This window comes from Perognathus longimembris, chromosome 26, assembly GCF_023159225.1.
Source record: "Perognathus longimembris pacificus isolate PPM17 chromosome 26, ASM2315922v1, whole genome shotgun sequence".
Lineage (NCBI taxonomy): Eukaryota > Metazoa > Chordata > Mammalia > Rodentia > Heteromyidae > Perognathus > Perognathus longimembris.
In genome coordinates this window covers 7248648-7267506 of record NC_063186.1, presented here as the reverse complement: position 1 = coordinate 7267506, position 18859 = coordinate 7248648, and the positions used below count along the sequence as shown (strand labels likewise).

General features: G+C 43.9%; 1 protein-coding gene across 2 annotated transcripts in view; it reads right to left on the bottom strand.

Moving 5' to 3' along the window:
* The window catches only part of Cpne4 (copine 4), a 122937-nt gene that overhangs the window by 32759 nt on the left and 71319 nt on the right, over nucleotides 1-18859 (bottom strand). For both annotated transcript variants that reach the window (XM_048334591.1, XM_048334592.1), the window contains 4 exons: nucleotides 17454-17525; nucleotides 14098-14172; nucleotides 13420-13503; nucleotides 11068-11157 (listed from right to left, as the gene is read on the bottom strand). In XM_048334591.1, the coding sequence (XP_048190548.1) occupies nucleotides 11068-11157; nucleotides 13420-13503; nucleotides 14098-14172; nucleotides 17454-17525 (321 nt within the window). The remainder of the gene's footprint in view (nucleotides 1-11067; nucleotides 11158-13419; nucleotides 13504-14097; nucleotides 14173-17453; nucleotides 17526-18859) is intronic.

Below are 18859 nucleotides of genomic sequence, written 5' to 3'. Positions count from 1 at the left end.
TAGAATACGGCAGAGCTATCTATGCTTCTATTTATCTATCTCTCTACCCCCCATTAATCCATGTGCTGTGCATGTGTGTCTGTCTGTCTATCTATGCATCTATGTATCTGTCTGTCTATCCATCTGTCTCTGTCTCCCTCTTTCTATTTTTTTTTCATTTTTATTTGTTTATTTTTTGCCAGTCCTGGAGCTTGAACTCAGGGCCTGAGCTTCTTTTTTGCTCAAGGCTAGCACTCTACCACTTGAGCCACAGCGCCACTTCTGGCCGTTTTCTATATATGTGGTGCTGAGGAATTGAACCCAGGGCTTCATGCATACGAGGCGAGCACTCTTGCCACTAGGCCATATTCCCAGCCCCCCTCTTCCTATTTCTATATTATATAAGATTGATTGCAATAAAAAGAAGCTAGAACTATTTTTTGAAGGCCCAGGCAGGGGTTCAAGTCCCTGGGCTTTCATTTCTCTCCATGAGATTTGGGGAAAGCTGTGTAGTTCTACTGAATCTCAGTTCCTTACATACGTCAACACAGGCACATAGATATCAAGGCTACAGAAATCAACAGAGATCTCTCCAAAATCGAAAAAAAATATATACAGCTAACCTATGATCCAGAAATATTATCACTCTTGAACCTTCATCTGAAAGACTGTGAAGTCAGAAATACACTCCAGGTTCACTGCTGCACTGTTCACAATAGCCAAGTCACAGAAACAGCCAGGATATCCTACAACTGATGAACAGATCAAGAGAAGGCAGTAGGCATAGACAATAGAAAGTTCTGTCCTTTTCAGGGAAGTGAATGGAACTGGAGACCATCGTGTTAAACAGAGTAAGTCTAGTTCACAGCGACGCAGGGTGCATGTTTACTCTAGTATGTGGAGGCTACCACTAGAAGATTAACACGTGTGTGTGTGTGCATGCGTGTGTGTATATGTATGGAGACAGACATGACAGGTAGACGTCACGTGTGTATCTGTGGGTGATGATCTCACAATAGAGCTCGCTGAGAGCTGATGAATAGCAGGGAAGTTGGTGAGGATGGGATGGTGGGAATAAGCTAAGGAGTCCATCAGCTTACCACACTGTGTAGGCATGCGTGACATGCCATGCCGAAATCCCTTTGGAACAAAGAACATACACTGAAGAACCATAAATAGGGCGGGAATGTAAAACAGGTCCTAAATAGGTCCTAACCCCACTGTGGTTAGCTCTGAGGATTAGCTCTGATGGATGGGCTGAGTCACACCTATGTCAGGAGGTATAAGAATGATCACAATAGCTCAATAGCTATGTCCATACGAACACATAAGATGATGCTAAGCGAAATGAACTCCAAGTTACAGAAACAAGTGGTTTATCATTGTTGTTTGTTATTTTCGTGTGTCATGTGAAAACATGCCTTTTTCTTTTGTCTTTCTTCCCCATGGTTTTACCCCTGATGTCACTGTAACTGACTTTGGTACCTTGGCTGTTGTATATACATGTATTGGAACTAGGGAAGGGAAAGGAAATATCAAAATGGAGAGACAAAGGGTAAAAGGCAAGCCAATGCAACAGCAATACTTACAAAACTATATGCTGTAAACCAACTGTACAACTCATGGTGGGGAGGGGGGGGGGCAGACGAGAGGGGGGAAAATGAGAGAGGAGGTAACAAGTTGAATAAGAAATATACGCACTGCCTCACCTAGGAAACTGTAACCCCTCTGCACATCACTTGGACAATAAACAAACAAACAAACAAATAAATAAAAAAGAACGAACTCGAGATTCCCCAGATCTGGACTTCAGATTCTGCCCTGTGATTTTGTTTTTTTTTTTTTTGAGGCTTACTCAAGGTCTCTGAGCTTCAGTTTCCTTCTTTCTTAACCATGCAGTTTTGTTGCATGGATTAGAAGAGATAGCTAGCATGGTTTCCAGCATATAATAGAAGCACACGAATGGCTTCATGCTCTTTACCCTTCTATAAATGGAGGTCCAAGTCGTGTCTGGCATTTATTTATTTATTTGTTTGTTTATTATTTATTTATTCGGTTGTGAGGCTTGAACTTAGGACCTGGGCGCTGTCCCTGAGCTCTTTCACTCAAGGCTAGCACTCTGCCACTTTGAGCCACAGCTCCATTTTCTGGTTTTCGGGTAGTTCATTGAAGGTAAGAGTCTCATGGACTTTCCTGCTTAGGCTGGCTTTGAATGGAGATCCTCTGATCTCTGCCTCCTCTGTAGCTAGGATGACAGATATGAGCCTTCAGCATGTGGGTTTCTTGCCTGGCTTTTAATTAGCTATGTGGCCCAGGGCGAATTATTTCTCTGTTTTGATTGTCAGAGCTTCGGGGATGGGAAAAGATAAGTGTTTGGAATGCGCTGAAGTTTATTTTTTTAATCTCATGATTCTAAGGAATCCTAACCTTTTAAAGATCTCAGATCCCTAAATCTCAGTACCACTCTACCATGTTCTCTACGGTCATGGGGGAATCCTTGCAGGTTCCTCCTTGCAGAGAGGAACCGTCATTTCTTGCTCACTTGTTTTAAAGAACAGTGGATGAAATCACTGGCCACGTGGTTTGCCAAGAAATAAAATGAAGTGTCATAGCCACCATCTCAAACACGGACTTAATGACTGCGCAGCGTGGATTCTCGTTGAAGGATGAACAACACCGAAAGACAGCATAGGAGATACTCCTTTTAGAAAACTTAAAATTGAAATTAAAAAAAAAAAAGGATGACAACTCTTCTGTTCGCTTCGGTTCCTATCATTAGGCCATCTTTGGACTGCCACTTAAGACTACAGAGACACTGGAGTCGGAAAGGAAATAAGCCAAATGGGTCCATAGTCTATTTCCTATCATTGTGAATGTCACAACACAAAAATAGAATGTGCGTGCCCAAACCCTGCTGGGACTTTAAAATAGTCCTTTCAATTTGGGATTTTCGAAAAGGAACTAAAAAGGTCGAAGCAAATGCAACGAATTGGCATGCATATTAAAGATGTATGTGTGATTTTTAAATAAGTGGTGTGTTTTTTTGCCTTGTTGCAAGGGGTGACAGATTATTAGGTAGAAAGGTTTTCAAACCAAGTCTAAAAATAAATAGCTTGATGATTTAATCACTGAGACACATGTACTCTTTTTTTTTTTTTTTTTTTTTTTTTTGCTGGTCCTGGGGTTTGAACTGTGAGCCTGGGTGCTGTCCCTGAGCTTCTTTTGTTCAAGGCGAGTGCTCTACCACTTGAGCCACAGCGCCATTTCCAGCTTTTTTTTCTTTTTTTTTTTTTTGTCTGAGTAGTTTATTGGAGATAAGAGCCTCACGAACTTTCCTGCCCAGGCTGGCTTTGAAATGTGCTCCTCAGATCTCAGCCTCCTGAGCAGCTAGGATGACAGGCGTGAACCACCAGCACCTGGCTTGTACCTTCAGTTTTTCCTCTGTTCAGCTTTGCTATCTGTGTGATCAAGCCAAGAATCAGGGATCAATTCTCCAGCGTCTCCTCATCTACTTTCTATATCTGCTAGGCAAACCTGACGGTGAGTTGTGGTTATTCATCTGGTATGTAGCTCTCGCTATGACTTGACCACATTCCCTACACCAGCCAGAGCCTCATCCGCTCCAAATGTCCTAAGAATATGGATCTCAAGAACCCCGGCATCCTCAGATCCATCACTCCTCTGCACTGAGGCCCTCTGGAGCTCATGTGGCTCTTGAGATACCATGTCTAAACTCATCCGGATGCTGGTGGCTCATGCCTGTCATCCTAGCTACTCGAGCGGCTGAGCTCTGAGGACTGCAGTTTGAAGCTAGTCCAGGGCAGAAAAGTCTGTGAGACTTACCTCCATTTAATCACCAAAAAAAAGACCTGGGAGTGGAGCTGTGGCTCAAGTGGTAGAGTGCTAGGCTTGAGAAAAAAGAAAGAAAGAAAGAGAGAAAGAAAGAAAGAAAGAAAGAAAGAAAGAAAGAAAGAAAGAAAGAGAAAGAAAGAAAAAGAAAAAAATATTAAGGGATAGTGATCAGGTCCTAAGTTCAAACTCCAGTCCCGTGTGTGTGTGTGTGTGTGTGTGTGCGCACATGCACATAATTGACTAGTATAATGATCTTAAAGAGGGACAATTTCACCATCTTCAGAACATTTGACAGCATCAGGAGTATTTTAGGTTGCAATGACGGGGCAATGCTATGTCTAGGAAGTAGGCAGAGGCTCGCTAAATGTTCTATCATGCACAGAGATATGGCTAAATGTCCTTGAGTGCAGTTCCACTGCGAAGAATTACCCAGCTCAGGGGCTGGGAATGTGGCCTAGTGGTAGAGTGCTTGCCTAGCATGCATGAAGGCCTGGGTTCGATTCCTCAGCACCACATATACAGAAAAAGCCTGAAGTGACACTGTGGCTCAAGTGGCAGAGTGCTAGCCTTGAGCAAAGAGAAGCCAGGGACAGTGCCCAGGCCCTGAGTTCAAACCCCAGGACTGGCAAGAAAGAAAGAAAGAAAGAAAGGAAGGAAGGAAGGAAGGAAGGGAGAGAGATGCAGACATAAAGAAATGCGACGTGGATATGGAGGGACTGGAGGAGAATCGTTGGGAATCACCCATTAACTCTTCCCCCTGTGTTACTGATTCTGTACCTGTGAATTCTGGACCAAGAGCATCTGGAAGCTTGCTAGAAATGCAAGGTATCAGGCCCCACATCAGACTGTCATAAACCTCAGGTTTGGGGCCTGGCAATCTGTGTTTTTACAAGCTCTCCATCTGAGTCAGACGTTGCTAAAGTTTGACCCTCCTCCTCCTCCTCCTCCTCCTCCTCCTCCTCCTCCTCCTCCTCCTCCTCCTCCTCCTCCTCCTCCTCCTCCTCCTCCTCTTCTTCCTCCTCCTCTTCCTCCTCCTCCTCCTCCTCCTCCTTCTTCTCCTTCCTCCTCCTCTTACTATTATTATTATTATTGTTGTTGTTATTATTATTATTATTATTATTATTATTATTCAGCCCTGGGGCTTGAACTCAGGGCCTGGGCCCTGTCCCTGAGCTTCTTTTGCTCAAGGGTGGTACTCTACCACTTGAGTCACAGTGCCACTTCCAGCTTTTTCTGTGTATGTAGTAATGAGGGCTTCATGCGTGCTCAGCAAGCACTCTCCCACTAAGCCACATTCCCAGCCTCCCTGCTAATTATGATTATTTGTCTGAAAGTCTATTGTGGCTTGGTGCATTTTCTGCCTTGAAGAGTCTCAGTGGAGAGCAGCGTGGAGGGAATTGTATGAGAGTTTATGAAGAGGGTGGGCTAGCCTGTGGATTAATGAGCTGGAGGTAATGCTTCCTGACAAGTTCTATTTATTATTCTTTCACAGGACAGCTGTCACCAAGTGTTTTAAACGCCAGGGCAATCAGGCATGCTAGCCGGTCTGTACAGTCATGATAATTGCTAAGGGGAAGGAAAGTGGAGGGGTGGGGAGGGAAGTTGTAGAAAAAGTTCTGAGGTTCGGAAGCTACAGGATTGGTCCTTTCTTCCCTCCTTCATTCAAAGACTTAATGACTCCCATTAGCCTCAGCACACCTCCCTTTCCTGATTTATTCCGTTGGAAAAAAAAAATCTCATGGCTTAAAAGGAAGCCGGGATTTATTATTCTTCACCTCAGACTTGGTCCTTGCTATTTCAAAGACTGTTCAAAGGCAGTAAAGTATGAACCCAGGAAGTATGCCAGTGAAACAAAAGGGACCTGACATTTGGAAAATCCACAAGGCTGTTTTTCTTTTCCTTTGCTTTTCCAAGAAGAATTTAGGACCCTTTGCTGCCCAGAAGCTATGTTATGAAGTCAGCTATGGCCAAGATGGAAGGAAGGAAGGAAGGAAGCAGGGAGGGATGGAGGGATGGTGGGAGGGAAGGAAAGGAAAGGAAAGGAAGGAAGGAGGGAAGGAAGGAAGGAAGGAAGGAGGGAAGGAAGGAAGGAAGGAAGGAAGGAAGGAAGGAAGGAAGGAAGGAAGGAAAAAGGCAAGCTTCCACAGTATATTTGGACTTGCTTTAACTGAAAAAAAGTATCCTAGGTCAAAAATTCTGATGGAATTATTGATCTAATAAGCAGATTGTATGCAAGGATAAAAAAGAGTAGTAGAAGAAAGGGATCCCCTCCCCTTATACACACCAGAGGAATACAAAAGAGCAGATGAGGGCTGGGGATATGGCCTAGTGGCAAGAGCGCTTGCCTCCTACACATGAAGCTCTCGGTTCGATTCCCCAGCACCACGTATATGGAAAACGGCCAGAAGGGGGCGCTGTGGTTCAGGTGGCAGAGTGCTAGCCTTGAGCGGGAAGAAGCCAGGGACGGTGCTCAGGCCCTGAGTCCAAAGCCCAGGACTGGCCAAAAAAAAAAAAGAGCAGATGAAATATAAAAATGTGGATGGGTATGTCTTCTAAAGAATTTAACTAATGAAACTAAGAATCTGCATATATATTCAGTAATTCAATCCATCTACCCACCCACTTATCCATTCACCCATCCATCCACCCCTACCCATCCATCCATCCACCCATCCATTCACCCATCCACCCATCCACCCACCTACCCATCCATCCATCCACCCATCCATTCACCCATCCACCCACCTACCCATCCATCCATCCACCCATCCACCCACCTACCCATCCATCCATCCACCCATCCACCCACCTACCCATCCACCCATCCACCCACCCACCCACCTACCTATCCATCCATCCATCCATCCATCCACCCACCCACCCATCTACCCATCCATCCATCCATCCATCCACCCACCCACCCACCTACCTATCCATCCATCCATCCATCCACCCATCCACCCACCTACCCATCCATCCATCCATCCACCCACCCACCCACCTACCTATCCATCCATCCATCCATCCACCCACCCACCCACCTACCTATCCATCCATCCATCCATCCACCCACCCACCTACCTATCCACTAAGCAGATACTTTTTGCTTGAACTTACAGCCTTATGTTTGCTGGGCTTGCTTACTCAGCAGGCATCCTATTGCTCGAGCCATGCCTCCAGCCTTAAGCAGATACTGATTAAGAATACAACGAGTGCTGGCGGCTCACACCTACAATCTTAGCTACTTAGGAAGCTGAGAATGGAAGAATTTTGGTTTGAGGCCAATAGGAGCAGAAAAGTTGGCAAGACCCTATCTCAAAATAGAAAACAACAACAACAAAATCAGGGCCGGAGATGTGGCTCAAGTTGGAGAAAAGCAGCCTGACAAAACACAAGGTTCTGGGAGTCTAACCCCAATACCGGCCCCCAAAATAATAGGACCAAAATCCGTTATATGTATGTATTCAAATAGCATACCAAAACCTTAAAAAATGTGGAGGGGGATAGAAACTAGTAATAGAGGTGATGGATTTGATCAATATACATTTTGCACATAGGAGGATGTCATAATAAAACACCTTTGTATAAATAATATACATTAACAGTAATATATGTGCACAATACTGAAAAGGTTAATCTGATCTTCATACTCATATTTCAGGAGACAAATCACAAACACCTGACTGAGTAAGAAAAGTGATTGCAGGGGATAGTAAGTTCCAGGAGGGACAGAAATGGAGCTGCATTTGTATGCAGAATGCGGAGGGGCGCTTCTCTGAGAGGCTGACTTTGGGGCTGATGTGTGGAAGTCAAGAAGGTGCCGGGCACGTAGAGATGGGGACTAGCTGTCCAGGGGCCGTTGAGTGACTTTGTGAGGGAGAGGTTGACACTAAAATGTTACCCCTCAATTGCTAGATCAGCAAGCTATAAGCACAATTATAAGACAGTAGAGATGGAAGTAAGTTCACTTTCAATTGCCCGAGAATATTGGGTTCCTAATTACAGGTGTTTCTAACAATACTAGCAATACCTATCTTTTTTTTTTTTCCTGTAGTGGGGCTTGAACCCAGGGCTCAAGGCTAGTACTCTATCACTGAGACATAGCTCTACTTCAGGTTTTCTGGTGGTTCGTTGGAGATAAGAGCCTCACAGACTTTCCTTCCTGGGGCTGGCTTTGAATCACGATCCTCAGATCTCAGACTCATGAGTAGCTAGGATGACAGGCGTGGGACACTGGCGCCCGGCTTAGTACTTCCCATCTCATAGTGAATAGTAGTTATTCTCTATCTCATAATGAGACAGTGAGACTCTGCACTTCCAATATTCTATCATCTCCATGCGGTTCAAATATTTAAAAATGAGGTAGAAAATGTCTTTTATTAGATACGATTAAACGGTGTCGGGTTTATACAGTGCCCATCAACATTGTCCTGGCATGACATTTCCTTCCATACCACCCATAACTAGTGTGTTAATAAATGTTTGCATGTGGTGATCCTCTTACCCCCTTCCTCTCCAAGACCTCTTTCCGGAAGAATCTATTCTGTACACCACATTGCCTCATAAAAAAATTAAAATATGCACTTGTTGGGCACCAGTAGTTCCTAGTTACTCAGGAGGCTGAGATCTGAGGATCATGATTTGAACCCAGGCCACCAAAAAAAAAAAATCCAGATCTGCTAAAAGACAGAACCCAGACCCTGACTTCAAGCCACAGGACTGGTACCAAAAAGCCAAACCCAAACAAAAATGTGCACTGGCTATTTAGAATGTGTTGGTCAACTCAAAGGGAATGATTAATCATACTTAATTGAATCTAAGCATGCTTTCTTGTTTGCCAACATGACAAGAAAGCATTGTGGGGCTGGGGATATAGCCTAGTGGCAAGAGTGCCTGCCTCGGATACACGAGGCCCTAGGTTCGATTCCCCAGCACCACATATACAGAAAACGGCCAGAAGCGGCGCTGTGGCTCAAGTGGCAGAGTGCTAGCCTTGAGCGGGAAGAAGCCAGGGACAGTGCTCAGGCCCTGAGTCCAAGCCCCAGGACTGGCCAAAAAAAAAAAAAAGAAAGAAAGCATTGTGTGTGACACTTCTATCCCAGCCATATTTTTTCTCAATGATACATCAAATCATTGATAGTATCTCTGACTTTCTGAAATGTTAGGCAGACACATTTTCCCCCCAGTTAAATGTTAGAACGATATTAAATAAAACATTTTGGCTGAAAGCGTCAAGGGGTATCCAAATGATTGATTTTTCCCCCTAATAAATGTGATCTAATGAAATGGTGGCACCATAGCCCAGCAAAAAGGGCATTAACATGGCATTTGACAGTATTAATTTTTAAACCTCAACTTCGTTATCTATAAAATGAAGATGGCAGAATTTACCTCATGGTGTTTGGAAGTGTAATTATGATTTTTGGTAAGGACTTTCGATTCCACCCGAATGTGCCGTAAAATCATAAGTAAGTTCATTTAATTGTTAATAGTAAATAGATCCCTAAGATCTACTCAAGAACTTTTTTTTTTTTATTGTGTGGAAGACATTTGTAGTATATTGTCATTTCTAGGGTTTTCATAGCAACCAAGAATCCTCTATTACTATTTGAAGTATTTGGGTATGTTCAGTATGACAGGAATTTAATAAAGCTCAGCATACATGATTGACTTTTAGTTACATTTAAAAACTACCCAGGTATAGTAATGCATGCCCGTAACACAAACACTAGGAAGACTGAGGTAGGAAGATTATGTGTTCCAGGCCAGCCTAAAATAAAACAAAACACAAACTAAATAACCATCTCCATCACTACAAAATTTTCCACCACGTTGATAACCAATGACAAGAACAGGAGAAATTCCACCGGAAAACCCGTCTGGTTTCTTTTACTTCAAGGAAAAATAAATAGAAAAGGGAGGAGAGAGAGAGAGAGAGAGAGAGAGAGAGAGAGAGAGAGAGAGAGAGAGAGAGAGAGAGAGAGAGAGCGCCAACCAATAAAAAGCGAACGTGGAGAAATCTTACTCAAATACAATGCTTGGACTTAGTTCAAATTCCAGTGTAAAAATAAACAACTCACGAAAATCAATTGTTCTATAAATGAGTGCGTTGAGCGAATCTGAATGAATGGAATGGCAGAATACTTGGCTGACAATATTCTTAGGCGTGATTGTCGTTTGGCACACATATGTATTGGAAAGGCGGCTAGCTGTACATATTTTTTTTTTTTGGCCAGTCCTGGGGCTTGGACTCAGGGCCTGAGCACTGTCCCTGGCTTCTTCCCGCTCAAGGCTAGCACTCTGCCACTTGAGCCACAGCGCCGCTTCTGGCCGTTTTCTGTATATGTGGTGCTGGGGAATCGAACCTAGGGCCTCGTGTATCCGAGGCAGGCACTCTTGCCACTAGGCTATATCCCCAGCCCCTAGCTGTCCATATTGACGTATTTTCAGATGAGATGAGAGACATATGGTCCCATCAACCAACCTCCCAGAGTAGATCCACCTTGCTCACATCAGCTGACAACCAAAGCCCGAGACAACGTACTCACTGCCTTCCATATGAAACTGTAACCCCTCTGTACTTCACGTTGACAATAAGGGAAAAAAAAACAAACAAATGACAGAAAAAACAAAACCAGCCTAAGAACCACCCATACCAGCTCAGCCCAAATTGCCAAGATATAGAACGTTAAGCTAACAAATGTTATATTAAACCATCACATTTCTATTCAACTACTAAGTGTTATATCCAACTATTAAATCTGAAGCTAGTAAGTATGTCACGCAACAATAGATAATTGATAGAGAAATATCTCATATTTTAATAGCTTCCAATTACACCCGGAAGTTATTACCATAGTTTCATTTCTCAGAAGCTAGGGCCTTTGTTGATAGAGGACAGTTAGGATTGATTTGGAGTTATTGACTAATTACCATCTATTTTTTTTTCCAGTTGTGGGGCTTGAACTCAGGGCCTGGGTGCTGTCCCCGAGCTCTTTTTTGCTCAAGGCTAGCGCTCTACCACATGAACCCCACAGCTCCACTTCCAGTTTTCTGGTGGTTCATTGGAGATCAGAGTCTCAGGGACTTTCCTGCCTGGGCTGGCTTTGAACCATGATCCTGCAATCTCAGCTTCCTGAGTAGCTAGGACAACAGGTGTGAACCACATGTGCCTAGCACACACACACACACACACACACACACACACACATCACATTTCTTAAGTAGGGATCTGACCTTCAGTCGTCGGTCTGGGTCTCCACTGCAGAGAGAATTTACAGATACTTTGAAGGACTTCCAGGCTGGGCTTAAGTTATTCATCACTACCTGGGGAGAGAAAGAGGAAGAGCTGTGAGTAGAGAGGTGGATTCTGGACATTTGCACATCTCGATGACGTAAGAACCGCCCACGAAGCCACTGTGGTGCTTGTGGAAAGGAGCCTGGTCTGGAACGGTTGGCCTTAAGCAGAGACATGGAGGAGTCCCCTTGTTCTGCAAAGCATCAGTCCCAGGGCATGAATTGTCCCGGCTTGGCAAGAACAGAGGCTGTGATGAAACAACTGGGTGGTGATGTTTGAATCCTCCGACACCTTTGGTCCGATCAGATTGTGAGTCAGAGACATTTCTTGAGGAAGAAGAAAAAGAAAAATCCTAGGAGTATTCCCATACTACCTCATCACTGTCTCCATCTGAATTGTCCTGGACACGGCACAACAGGGTAGCTGGCTCTTCCGGTTCGAACTAAGTCTGCCACTTAGCAAAACCCCCTGAAAAGCAGCCAGGAAGCGATGAACTCAGGCAGACCCTGCTGCAAGAATCCTTACGGAGCAGAATCTTATCCTGCCCCACGTGAGTGGGGTTCACCCAGTGTCAAGTGGCTGCTGTAGGACCCACGCATTGCATTTGTTACTCTAGGGTGAGGGTTCTCAAAAGGTCTCTGGTCAACACCTGAGAACTTAGGTTCCACCCATTCCTCCGTTCATATGACCTGGAATGGGGTCTCTTACGCGATTCTGAGTTGCAGAGTCTGCAAACAACTGCTCTCAAGTGAAAGTTAAATGAAATTCTCTCATATTGATTTTTTTCATATGACTCTTTCCTATTAGGTGATATTCCTTTTAGAAAAAAAAATCTCAGTGTTTCTAAAAATAATCAATCCTCTATCCAAATAATGCAATTATTTCCTAAGAGATCCATCTACTGGATCCCCTCTTCCGATGATGGCTTCATTGATGACATCACGGGCTGGTTATTAAATTTATTTTAGTGGTTTAATCTACAGAAATCATGCACCTGGGTTGAATCTGTCTTGACTCCTGCTACCCTGAGGATGATCAAATTACAGTGGGAAGGAAAATTAGATCCCATGGATTGGGTTGGGTCAGTTTTAATTCTTCATCTTTGTGCTAAGAAGTGAAGAGACTTCCTTGAGACAGTTGGGGGAAACTGAATAAAGAGGCAAGTCAAGATTCCAACTTGAAATTTCAAATCTGTGTTTACCTGTGTGGTGTGTGTGTGTGTGTGTGGTGTGTGTGTGTGTGGTGTGTATGTGCGTGTGTGCACTGGTGTCATGACTTAAACTCTTTGGGGCTCTGTGTTCTTGCTTGGCTTGCTTGCTCGTAGCTGGCGCCCTATCCCTTGAGCCACGCTTCCGGTTACTTTAGAGGGAAATGTAGTGGATGTTCCTTCCCAAGCTGTCTTCGAATCTCAAACCTCTCATCTCAGTCTCCTGAGCAGATAAGATTGCAAGTAACTCCCCCTCCCCTCCACCATGTTTGGCATAGAAGACAATCTTTACAAGCTATTTAATAGATCCAAGATGAATATCCATAAAATACAAAGAGCTCAGAAAAACTTAACAGCAAAAGATGAAATAATCCAGTTTATGTAGGCAAATGGTTCTAACAGGCAATCCGCAGAAAGAGAAACACAACTGGCTAATAAATATGCTGTTCAACATCATTAGTCCTAAGAGGAAATGTGAATCAAAGTTACAGTAAGATTCTATCGCATCCCAGTTTGAATGGCAATCATTCAGAAAATAAACAACAGCAAATACTGGTGAGGATACAGGAGGAAAACTCACTCAAGGGGGGATCAACCATCATACACTGACACCGTTGGTGAGAATGTAAATGAGGGCAACCACTATGGGAATCAGTATGGAAGTTCCTCACAAGATTAAATGGCTCATGCCTATAAAACCTAGCTACTCAGGAGGCTGAGCTCTGAGGATCGTGGTTCAAAGCCAGTCAGGGCCCCTAGGTAAGTCCGTGAGGCTCTTATCTCCCCAGAAAGTTGGAAGTGGAGCTGTGGCTCAAGTAGTAGAACATAGAACACTAAACTGACTAAAAACGCTCAGGGACAGTGTCCAGGTCCTGAGTTCAAGCCCCATGACCGACAAAAACAAAACGACAACAACAAAAAAACCCTACCTTTATGACATGACTATACACACACCTACTACACACACACAAATACATACACATACACACACTCTCTCTCATATTACTAATATATGCTAATTCAATAAGGTCAATCTACCACCTTAGGAGGCAAAGCCAGGAAGGCCAGAGATGACTCTTCTTACCTCAGTTCGGTGTACGAGCTGCTGAGTTGCGTCGTCATTCATCCGAAATATTTCCAGAAAGGGGTCGGATTTACTGAAGAAATCCTAAAATAGACAGATGGCAATAACTTGGGTTGCCTCCCACCAGAAACTGAGTACGAAAGATATTCTCGGCTGGGAAGGTGGCTTAGTGGTCGAGTGCTGGCCTAGCAGGCATGAAGCCCTGGGTTCGATTCCTCAGCACCACATATATAGAAAAAGCCGGAAGTGGTGCTGTGGCTCAAGTGATAGAGTGCTAGCCTTGAGCATAAAGAACCTCAGAGACAGTGTCAAGGCCCTGAGTTCAAGCCCCAGGACTGGCCAAAAAAGAAAAAGAAAAAGAAGAAGAAGAAAAGAAATAGAAATGACATCCTAAGGCAACTCTTTCCTCTCAAACCTGGACTACATGAGCTTCCCCATGTCTAATATTCCCTGAAGGACATCCCAATGGCCCTGGTGTCATAATGTATGCCATAGATCTTAACTATGTGCTTACCAAGCACCGGTGCTTAAATTAAGTATCACTTTTCTTCTCTTTTGCATCTTTTCCCCTTACAATGTTTCTACGCCGTGGAGTTTAATCATATTTTTCTAAGGACCTTTTTAAAGCCACGCCCTCTGCCCGCCCCTCATGTCATTCACTGCTTGGGGACTGGGTACCTTGTCATCCAATTTCCGAGCATTGAACGCAAGTTCCACGTAGTCATCATTACCGGATAATTCTTCAGCAATCACCTGAGGGGGAAAGCACCCATCAACTGCAGAAGAAGGGGGATTCCCCAAATCCAGGAGCCCGCAGGGCAAACGTAGCTCACACGCGTGGTCCGACTACCCACCAAAACAGGCACTGAGCAGAAGCTACAACCCCAGTGACTATGGCACGCAAGGCGTCCAGGCACGGAAGGGAACTCTCTGGAACAGACAGCAGCCGAGAAGGAGGTTTTCATTCACACTGAGCGTGAGAATGTGGGTGCTAGGGATCCAGGATGCGGGGAGAGATCTGGAAAATGGCATCCAGGAAGAGTTTCTTTCTTTACAGGTCACCCAGCTCTGGGTGGGACTTGCATACATAATTACATTCCCCCCCTCTCTCATTGGGAAATTACTGAGTAGTTCCTACTTCTCAAAAGACTTACTTGGGATTTGAGAGGAAGAGAGAGGAAGAAGAAGAGGGAAGGGAGGGAGAGAGGGAGGGAGAGGGAAAGAGAGAGGAAGGGAAGGAGAGACAAAAAAGGAGGGGGGAGGTGGGGGGGTGGGAAGAGGAGGAGGAGAGGCAATACCCAATAAGAGCCCAGATACTGGTAGCTCACGCCTGTCATCCTAGCTACTCAGGAGGCTGAGATCTGAGGATCATGGTTTGAAGTGAACCCGGACAGACAACTCTCCATGAGACTCTTATCTCCAATTAACCACTCAAAAACCTAAACTGATGCTGTGGCTCAGTGGTAGAGCACTAGCCTTCAGCAGAAAAGCTTAGGGACAGTGCCCAGGCTCTCAGTTCAAGTCCCACAACTGACAAATAAAAAGAAAATTGGTATAGGCGGGGAGATGACATTCTCTAAGAAGCTCTTTTATGAGAAATCACTTCCCATCCTTTCAGCCTTTCAATTAACATCAAATGTCACAAGAAATCCCTTTCCAACATTTAATAACCCATGACTCTTAAGGCCTTGGAACAGAAGTTGGTGAGAAAAGTCAGTAGGAAAACAGTAACAATAAAAGCCCAAACAAACCCAGAGTCCAGGGTGGCTGCATATTGATTAAACCATTTATAAATAACATTAGGATTTTTTTTAATCGTGTATTCAGGGACCACAGTACACAACAATCCTCCTCAAATGGGATATTTTTGAGACTCTGGTACTTAATTCAATGTTATCTCTATTCTATCTGAGCTTAACTTTCCCGACATTCCTGGCTCTGAACACCCAATGGTAGCTTTCCCAACACACATCTAATGTGAAAGCTAAAGAGATTGTCTGAAGAGAGACAGACCCCAAACAGGAGAAGCTACTGGCCTTCACAAATCTTAGGACTAAGGATAACAGGAGATGTGTAGGAACCTCTTGGTACCCCAGATATCATATTTACACTTTTTATTTGAGTCCAGGGGATGGAGGGAGGTCAGTCATGGGGCTTGAACTCAGGGCCTGGGCACTATCCCTGAGCTCTTTTGCTCAAGGCTAGCACTCTACCACTTTGAGCCACAGCTCCACTTCTGGTTTTCTGGTGGTTCGTTGGAGTTTAGAGTCTCATAGACTTTCTTGCCTGGGCTGGTTTGAAGCAAGATCCTCAGATCTCAGCCTCCTGAGTAGCTAGGATGACAGGCATGAGCCACCAGCGCCCAGCTTTTCTAATTCCCTTTTGCCTTTCCCATTATAGTGCCTTCTCTTACACTCTAATATGCTTATACCTGTATATGATTTGAGGAAGCTTTTGAATGTTATAATATTTTCTCCCTGTAGAGGGTCTTGAATTTTTGCACACTTCCCAGAGGCTATGGACGTCAATGTTTTGTTTGGCCCAAGATTAAGGGAAGTACTTAAATATTTAAAATTAAGAAGATTTTTTAAAAGGGTTTTTTTTTAAGGATACATAGGGGAATAAAATCTGCAAGATGTCTTGAGAATAAGTCACAAAATTCTAAGTTCTTAGGGGAAAGGACCATAGCAAATGTCATGTTAGAGTCGTTTGAGTTCTGTGAGATTTGAGATTGACCCCTCTGGTCCATGGCTTTTTGGAGAAAAAGACCATTTGATTCACCACTGGGCACCACAGGGCCATTTAAAATGCTGAAGTGGCAGCAACTGGGTATATAGCTCAGTGGTAGAACATGACCATAAGCATGTGAAGCCCTGGGTTCAATTCCCCTCAACCGATAAAGGAAGAGATAAAGAAAATATCCAAGCAACACAAGTTAGTCTATGTGAGAATCGTTGCATCTTTCACCACTGGGAATTCTTTAACTTTTTCCCTTTAAAAATTGCTTTCAAGCTGGGGGCTGGGGGCTCACGCCTGTCAGTAACTTGGAAGGCCAAGATCTAAGGATTGTGGTTCAAAGCCAGCCTGGGCAGGAAAGTCGGTGAGACTCTTACCTCCAATGAACTACCAAAAAGTTGAGAATGGAGTTGTGTCTTAAACGGTAGAACACTGAGCTCAAGGATAGTGCCCAGGCTCTGAATTCAAGCCCAGGAACAGCATTAAAAAAAATGGCTTTCATCTTGGTATGGTGGATTATGCCTGGAATCTCAGCATGTGAGAGCCCCAGACAGGAGACCCATGAGTTCAAGGACAGCCTGCGCCAGACAGCAAGGCTTTTGCTCCAAAAAGACAAGGATGTGGCTCAACGATTGGAATACTTGCCTAGCATGTGCAAAGCCCCGAGTCTGAGCCCCAGCATCACAAAACAAAACACTACTGCTTTGCTTGAGAAAAGAAAATGCATGGCTCTCTAGTTGCAGTTGAGTAAGTCAGCTTTCTCTCTCTCTCTCTCTCTCTTTCTCTCTCAGAAATTTGCCTTTCTTGCCACTTTGATTTTCTTTGTCTGACACACACACACACACATACACCCCACCTCTCTCCTCCCCCCTGTCTCTCTGTGGGAATGAAGACTTTAATAGTATTTAGCCCAAGGTTTGGTTTATTGCCTAAGAAGCAGAGGATCCAGCATTGGACATTCCTCTTCTATCTCCTAGTTGGGAGTTATGTTGCCTAATCCTGTGCCTACTCAACATGGGATTGTTTGGATCAATAAACTGAATTTAAATGGAATTAAAAGCAAATATTCTGTCCTCTACTCATAGCGGCCACTAGTGCATACGTAGTGCAGAGTTACTTTTAGCTAACAGTGACTATTACTTGATAGGGAAGAGGTTATCCTATCATCCTATCATCCGTCCATCCATCCATCCATCCATCCATCCATCCATCCATCCATCCATGCATCCATCCATGCATCCATGCATCCATCCATGCAGTCTAATCATAGGACGTAGAGGCTGGTGGGAAGGACTTACCGTGATGGAGGACTTGCCGGCTGTGTTCCCGTGCTTCAGCAAGGATTTGGACAGCTTTCTCTGGGAAACAATCTGCCCCAAAGGAAATAAAAAGGAAGAGGTCCGAGTCATGTAACTGTGACACATCGATTTTAAATGATTTCCCTCTACAAGATTCTGCATGGAGCGTGCTACTTGACATTATGATATCGTTGTCCATTTATGTTCCCAGGTTCATGCTTGTTCCTACCCCACCCCCCTTCTTTCCCCATGCCAGGACTGGGGCTTGAACATGGCAGACTTAACCTTGGGAAGCTAAGAGAATGCTGCCCCTTTCCAGAGCTTGCCTTTTGCAATCAGGCTTTCAGAAGCCATGAATTCCTAGGATCAGGCCGTTTGGGTATACAGTTCACTGGCTAAACAAGAGAGCCAACAAAACAGACTCCTTTCCTGGTCCCCAGGCCTCCAATCTCAGCTCCCACGAAATGAGTCATGATTTTTTTTTTTCATGGTAATAATGGCGGACGAGCAATGCGCTGTCATTCACATTGCCGGACTACTGGATGGAAGTAGCAAGGAGGCCCAGCTGGCACGAAGCCGATTTGTTGCCAATCCCACTTAGGGTTCAGGCTTTGTTGCTTTGGGAAGCAACGGAAACCAGGCTGAACAAAAGACCTTCGGTCTTGTCAGAGAAGCGAAGAGTGATGAGCTCTTAGCTCTGGCTGCCACTGACATCTGAAGCCAAGAAATAGTAAGGTTTGCCTGGCCTCCAGGCCAAAAGGGGCTTGCACTTGTCAGAAGTCTTCTAATTTAATTCTTTCCACCCCATAATGGGGTCACAGCTGCAAACCTTAGCTTTTGACCAAAGGCTGAAACCTGCAGGGGGAGGGAAACTTGGAAGTTGAAGCACTCATTTGTAGAAGGCTGGACTGACAAGACATTGTTACTAGCAGGTCTCTGTTCTGTATCCCGCATGCATCTGGGCAAGGAAGAAATTTGTCTGTCCATTGGACAAACATTAGCTGCTGACAGCATAGATTTTTTTTTTTCTTTTCAGGAAACCCTAGGGTTTCACTGAAATAGAAGGGGAACAAAACCAGGAGAGTGAAAAACTTGCACCAGTACATATATATATATATATACACATACACACATATGTATGTATATATGTATATATACTGAAATATGTATATATGTATATATACTGTATATATATTCAGTATATATATTCAGTATATATATATATATATATACTGAAATATGTATATATGTACTGAAATAGAAGGGGAACAAAACCAGGAGAGTGAAAAACTTGCACCAGTATATATATATATATATATATATATATATATATACACATATATATACATATATATACACATATATGTATATATACACATATATACACACATATATACATATACATA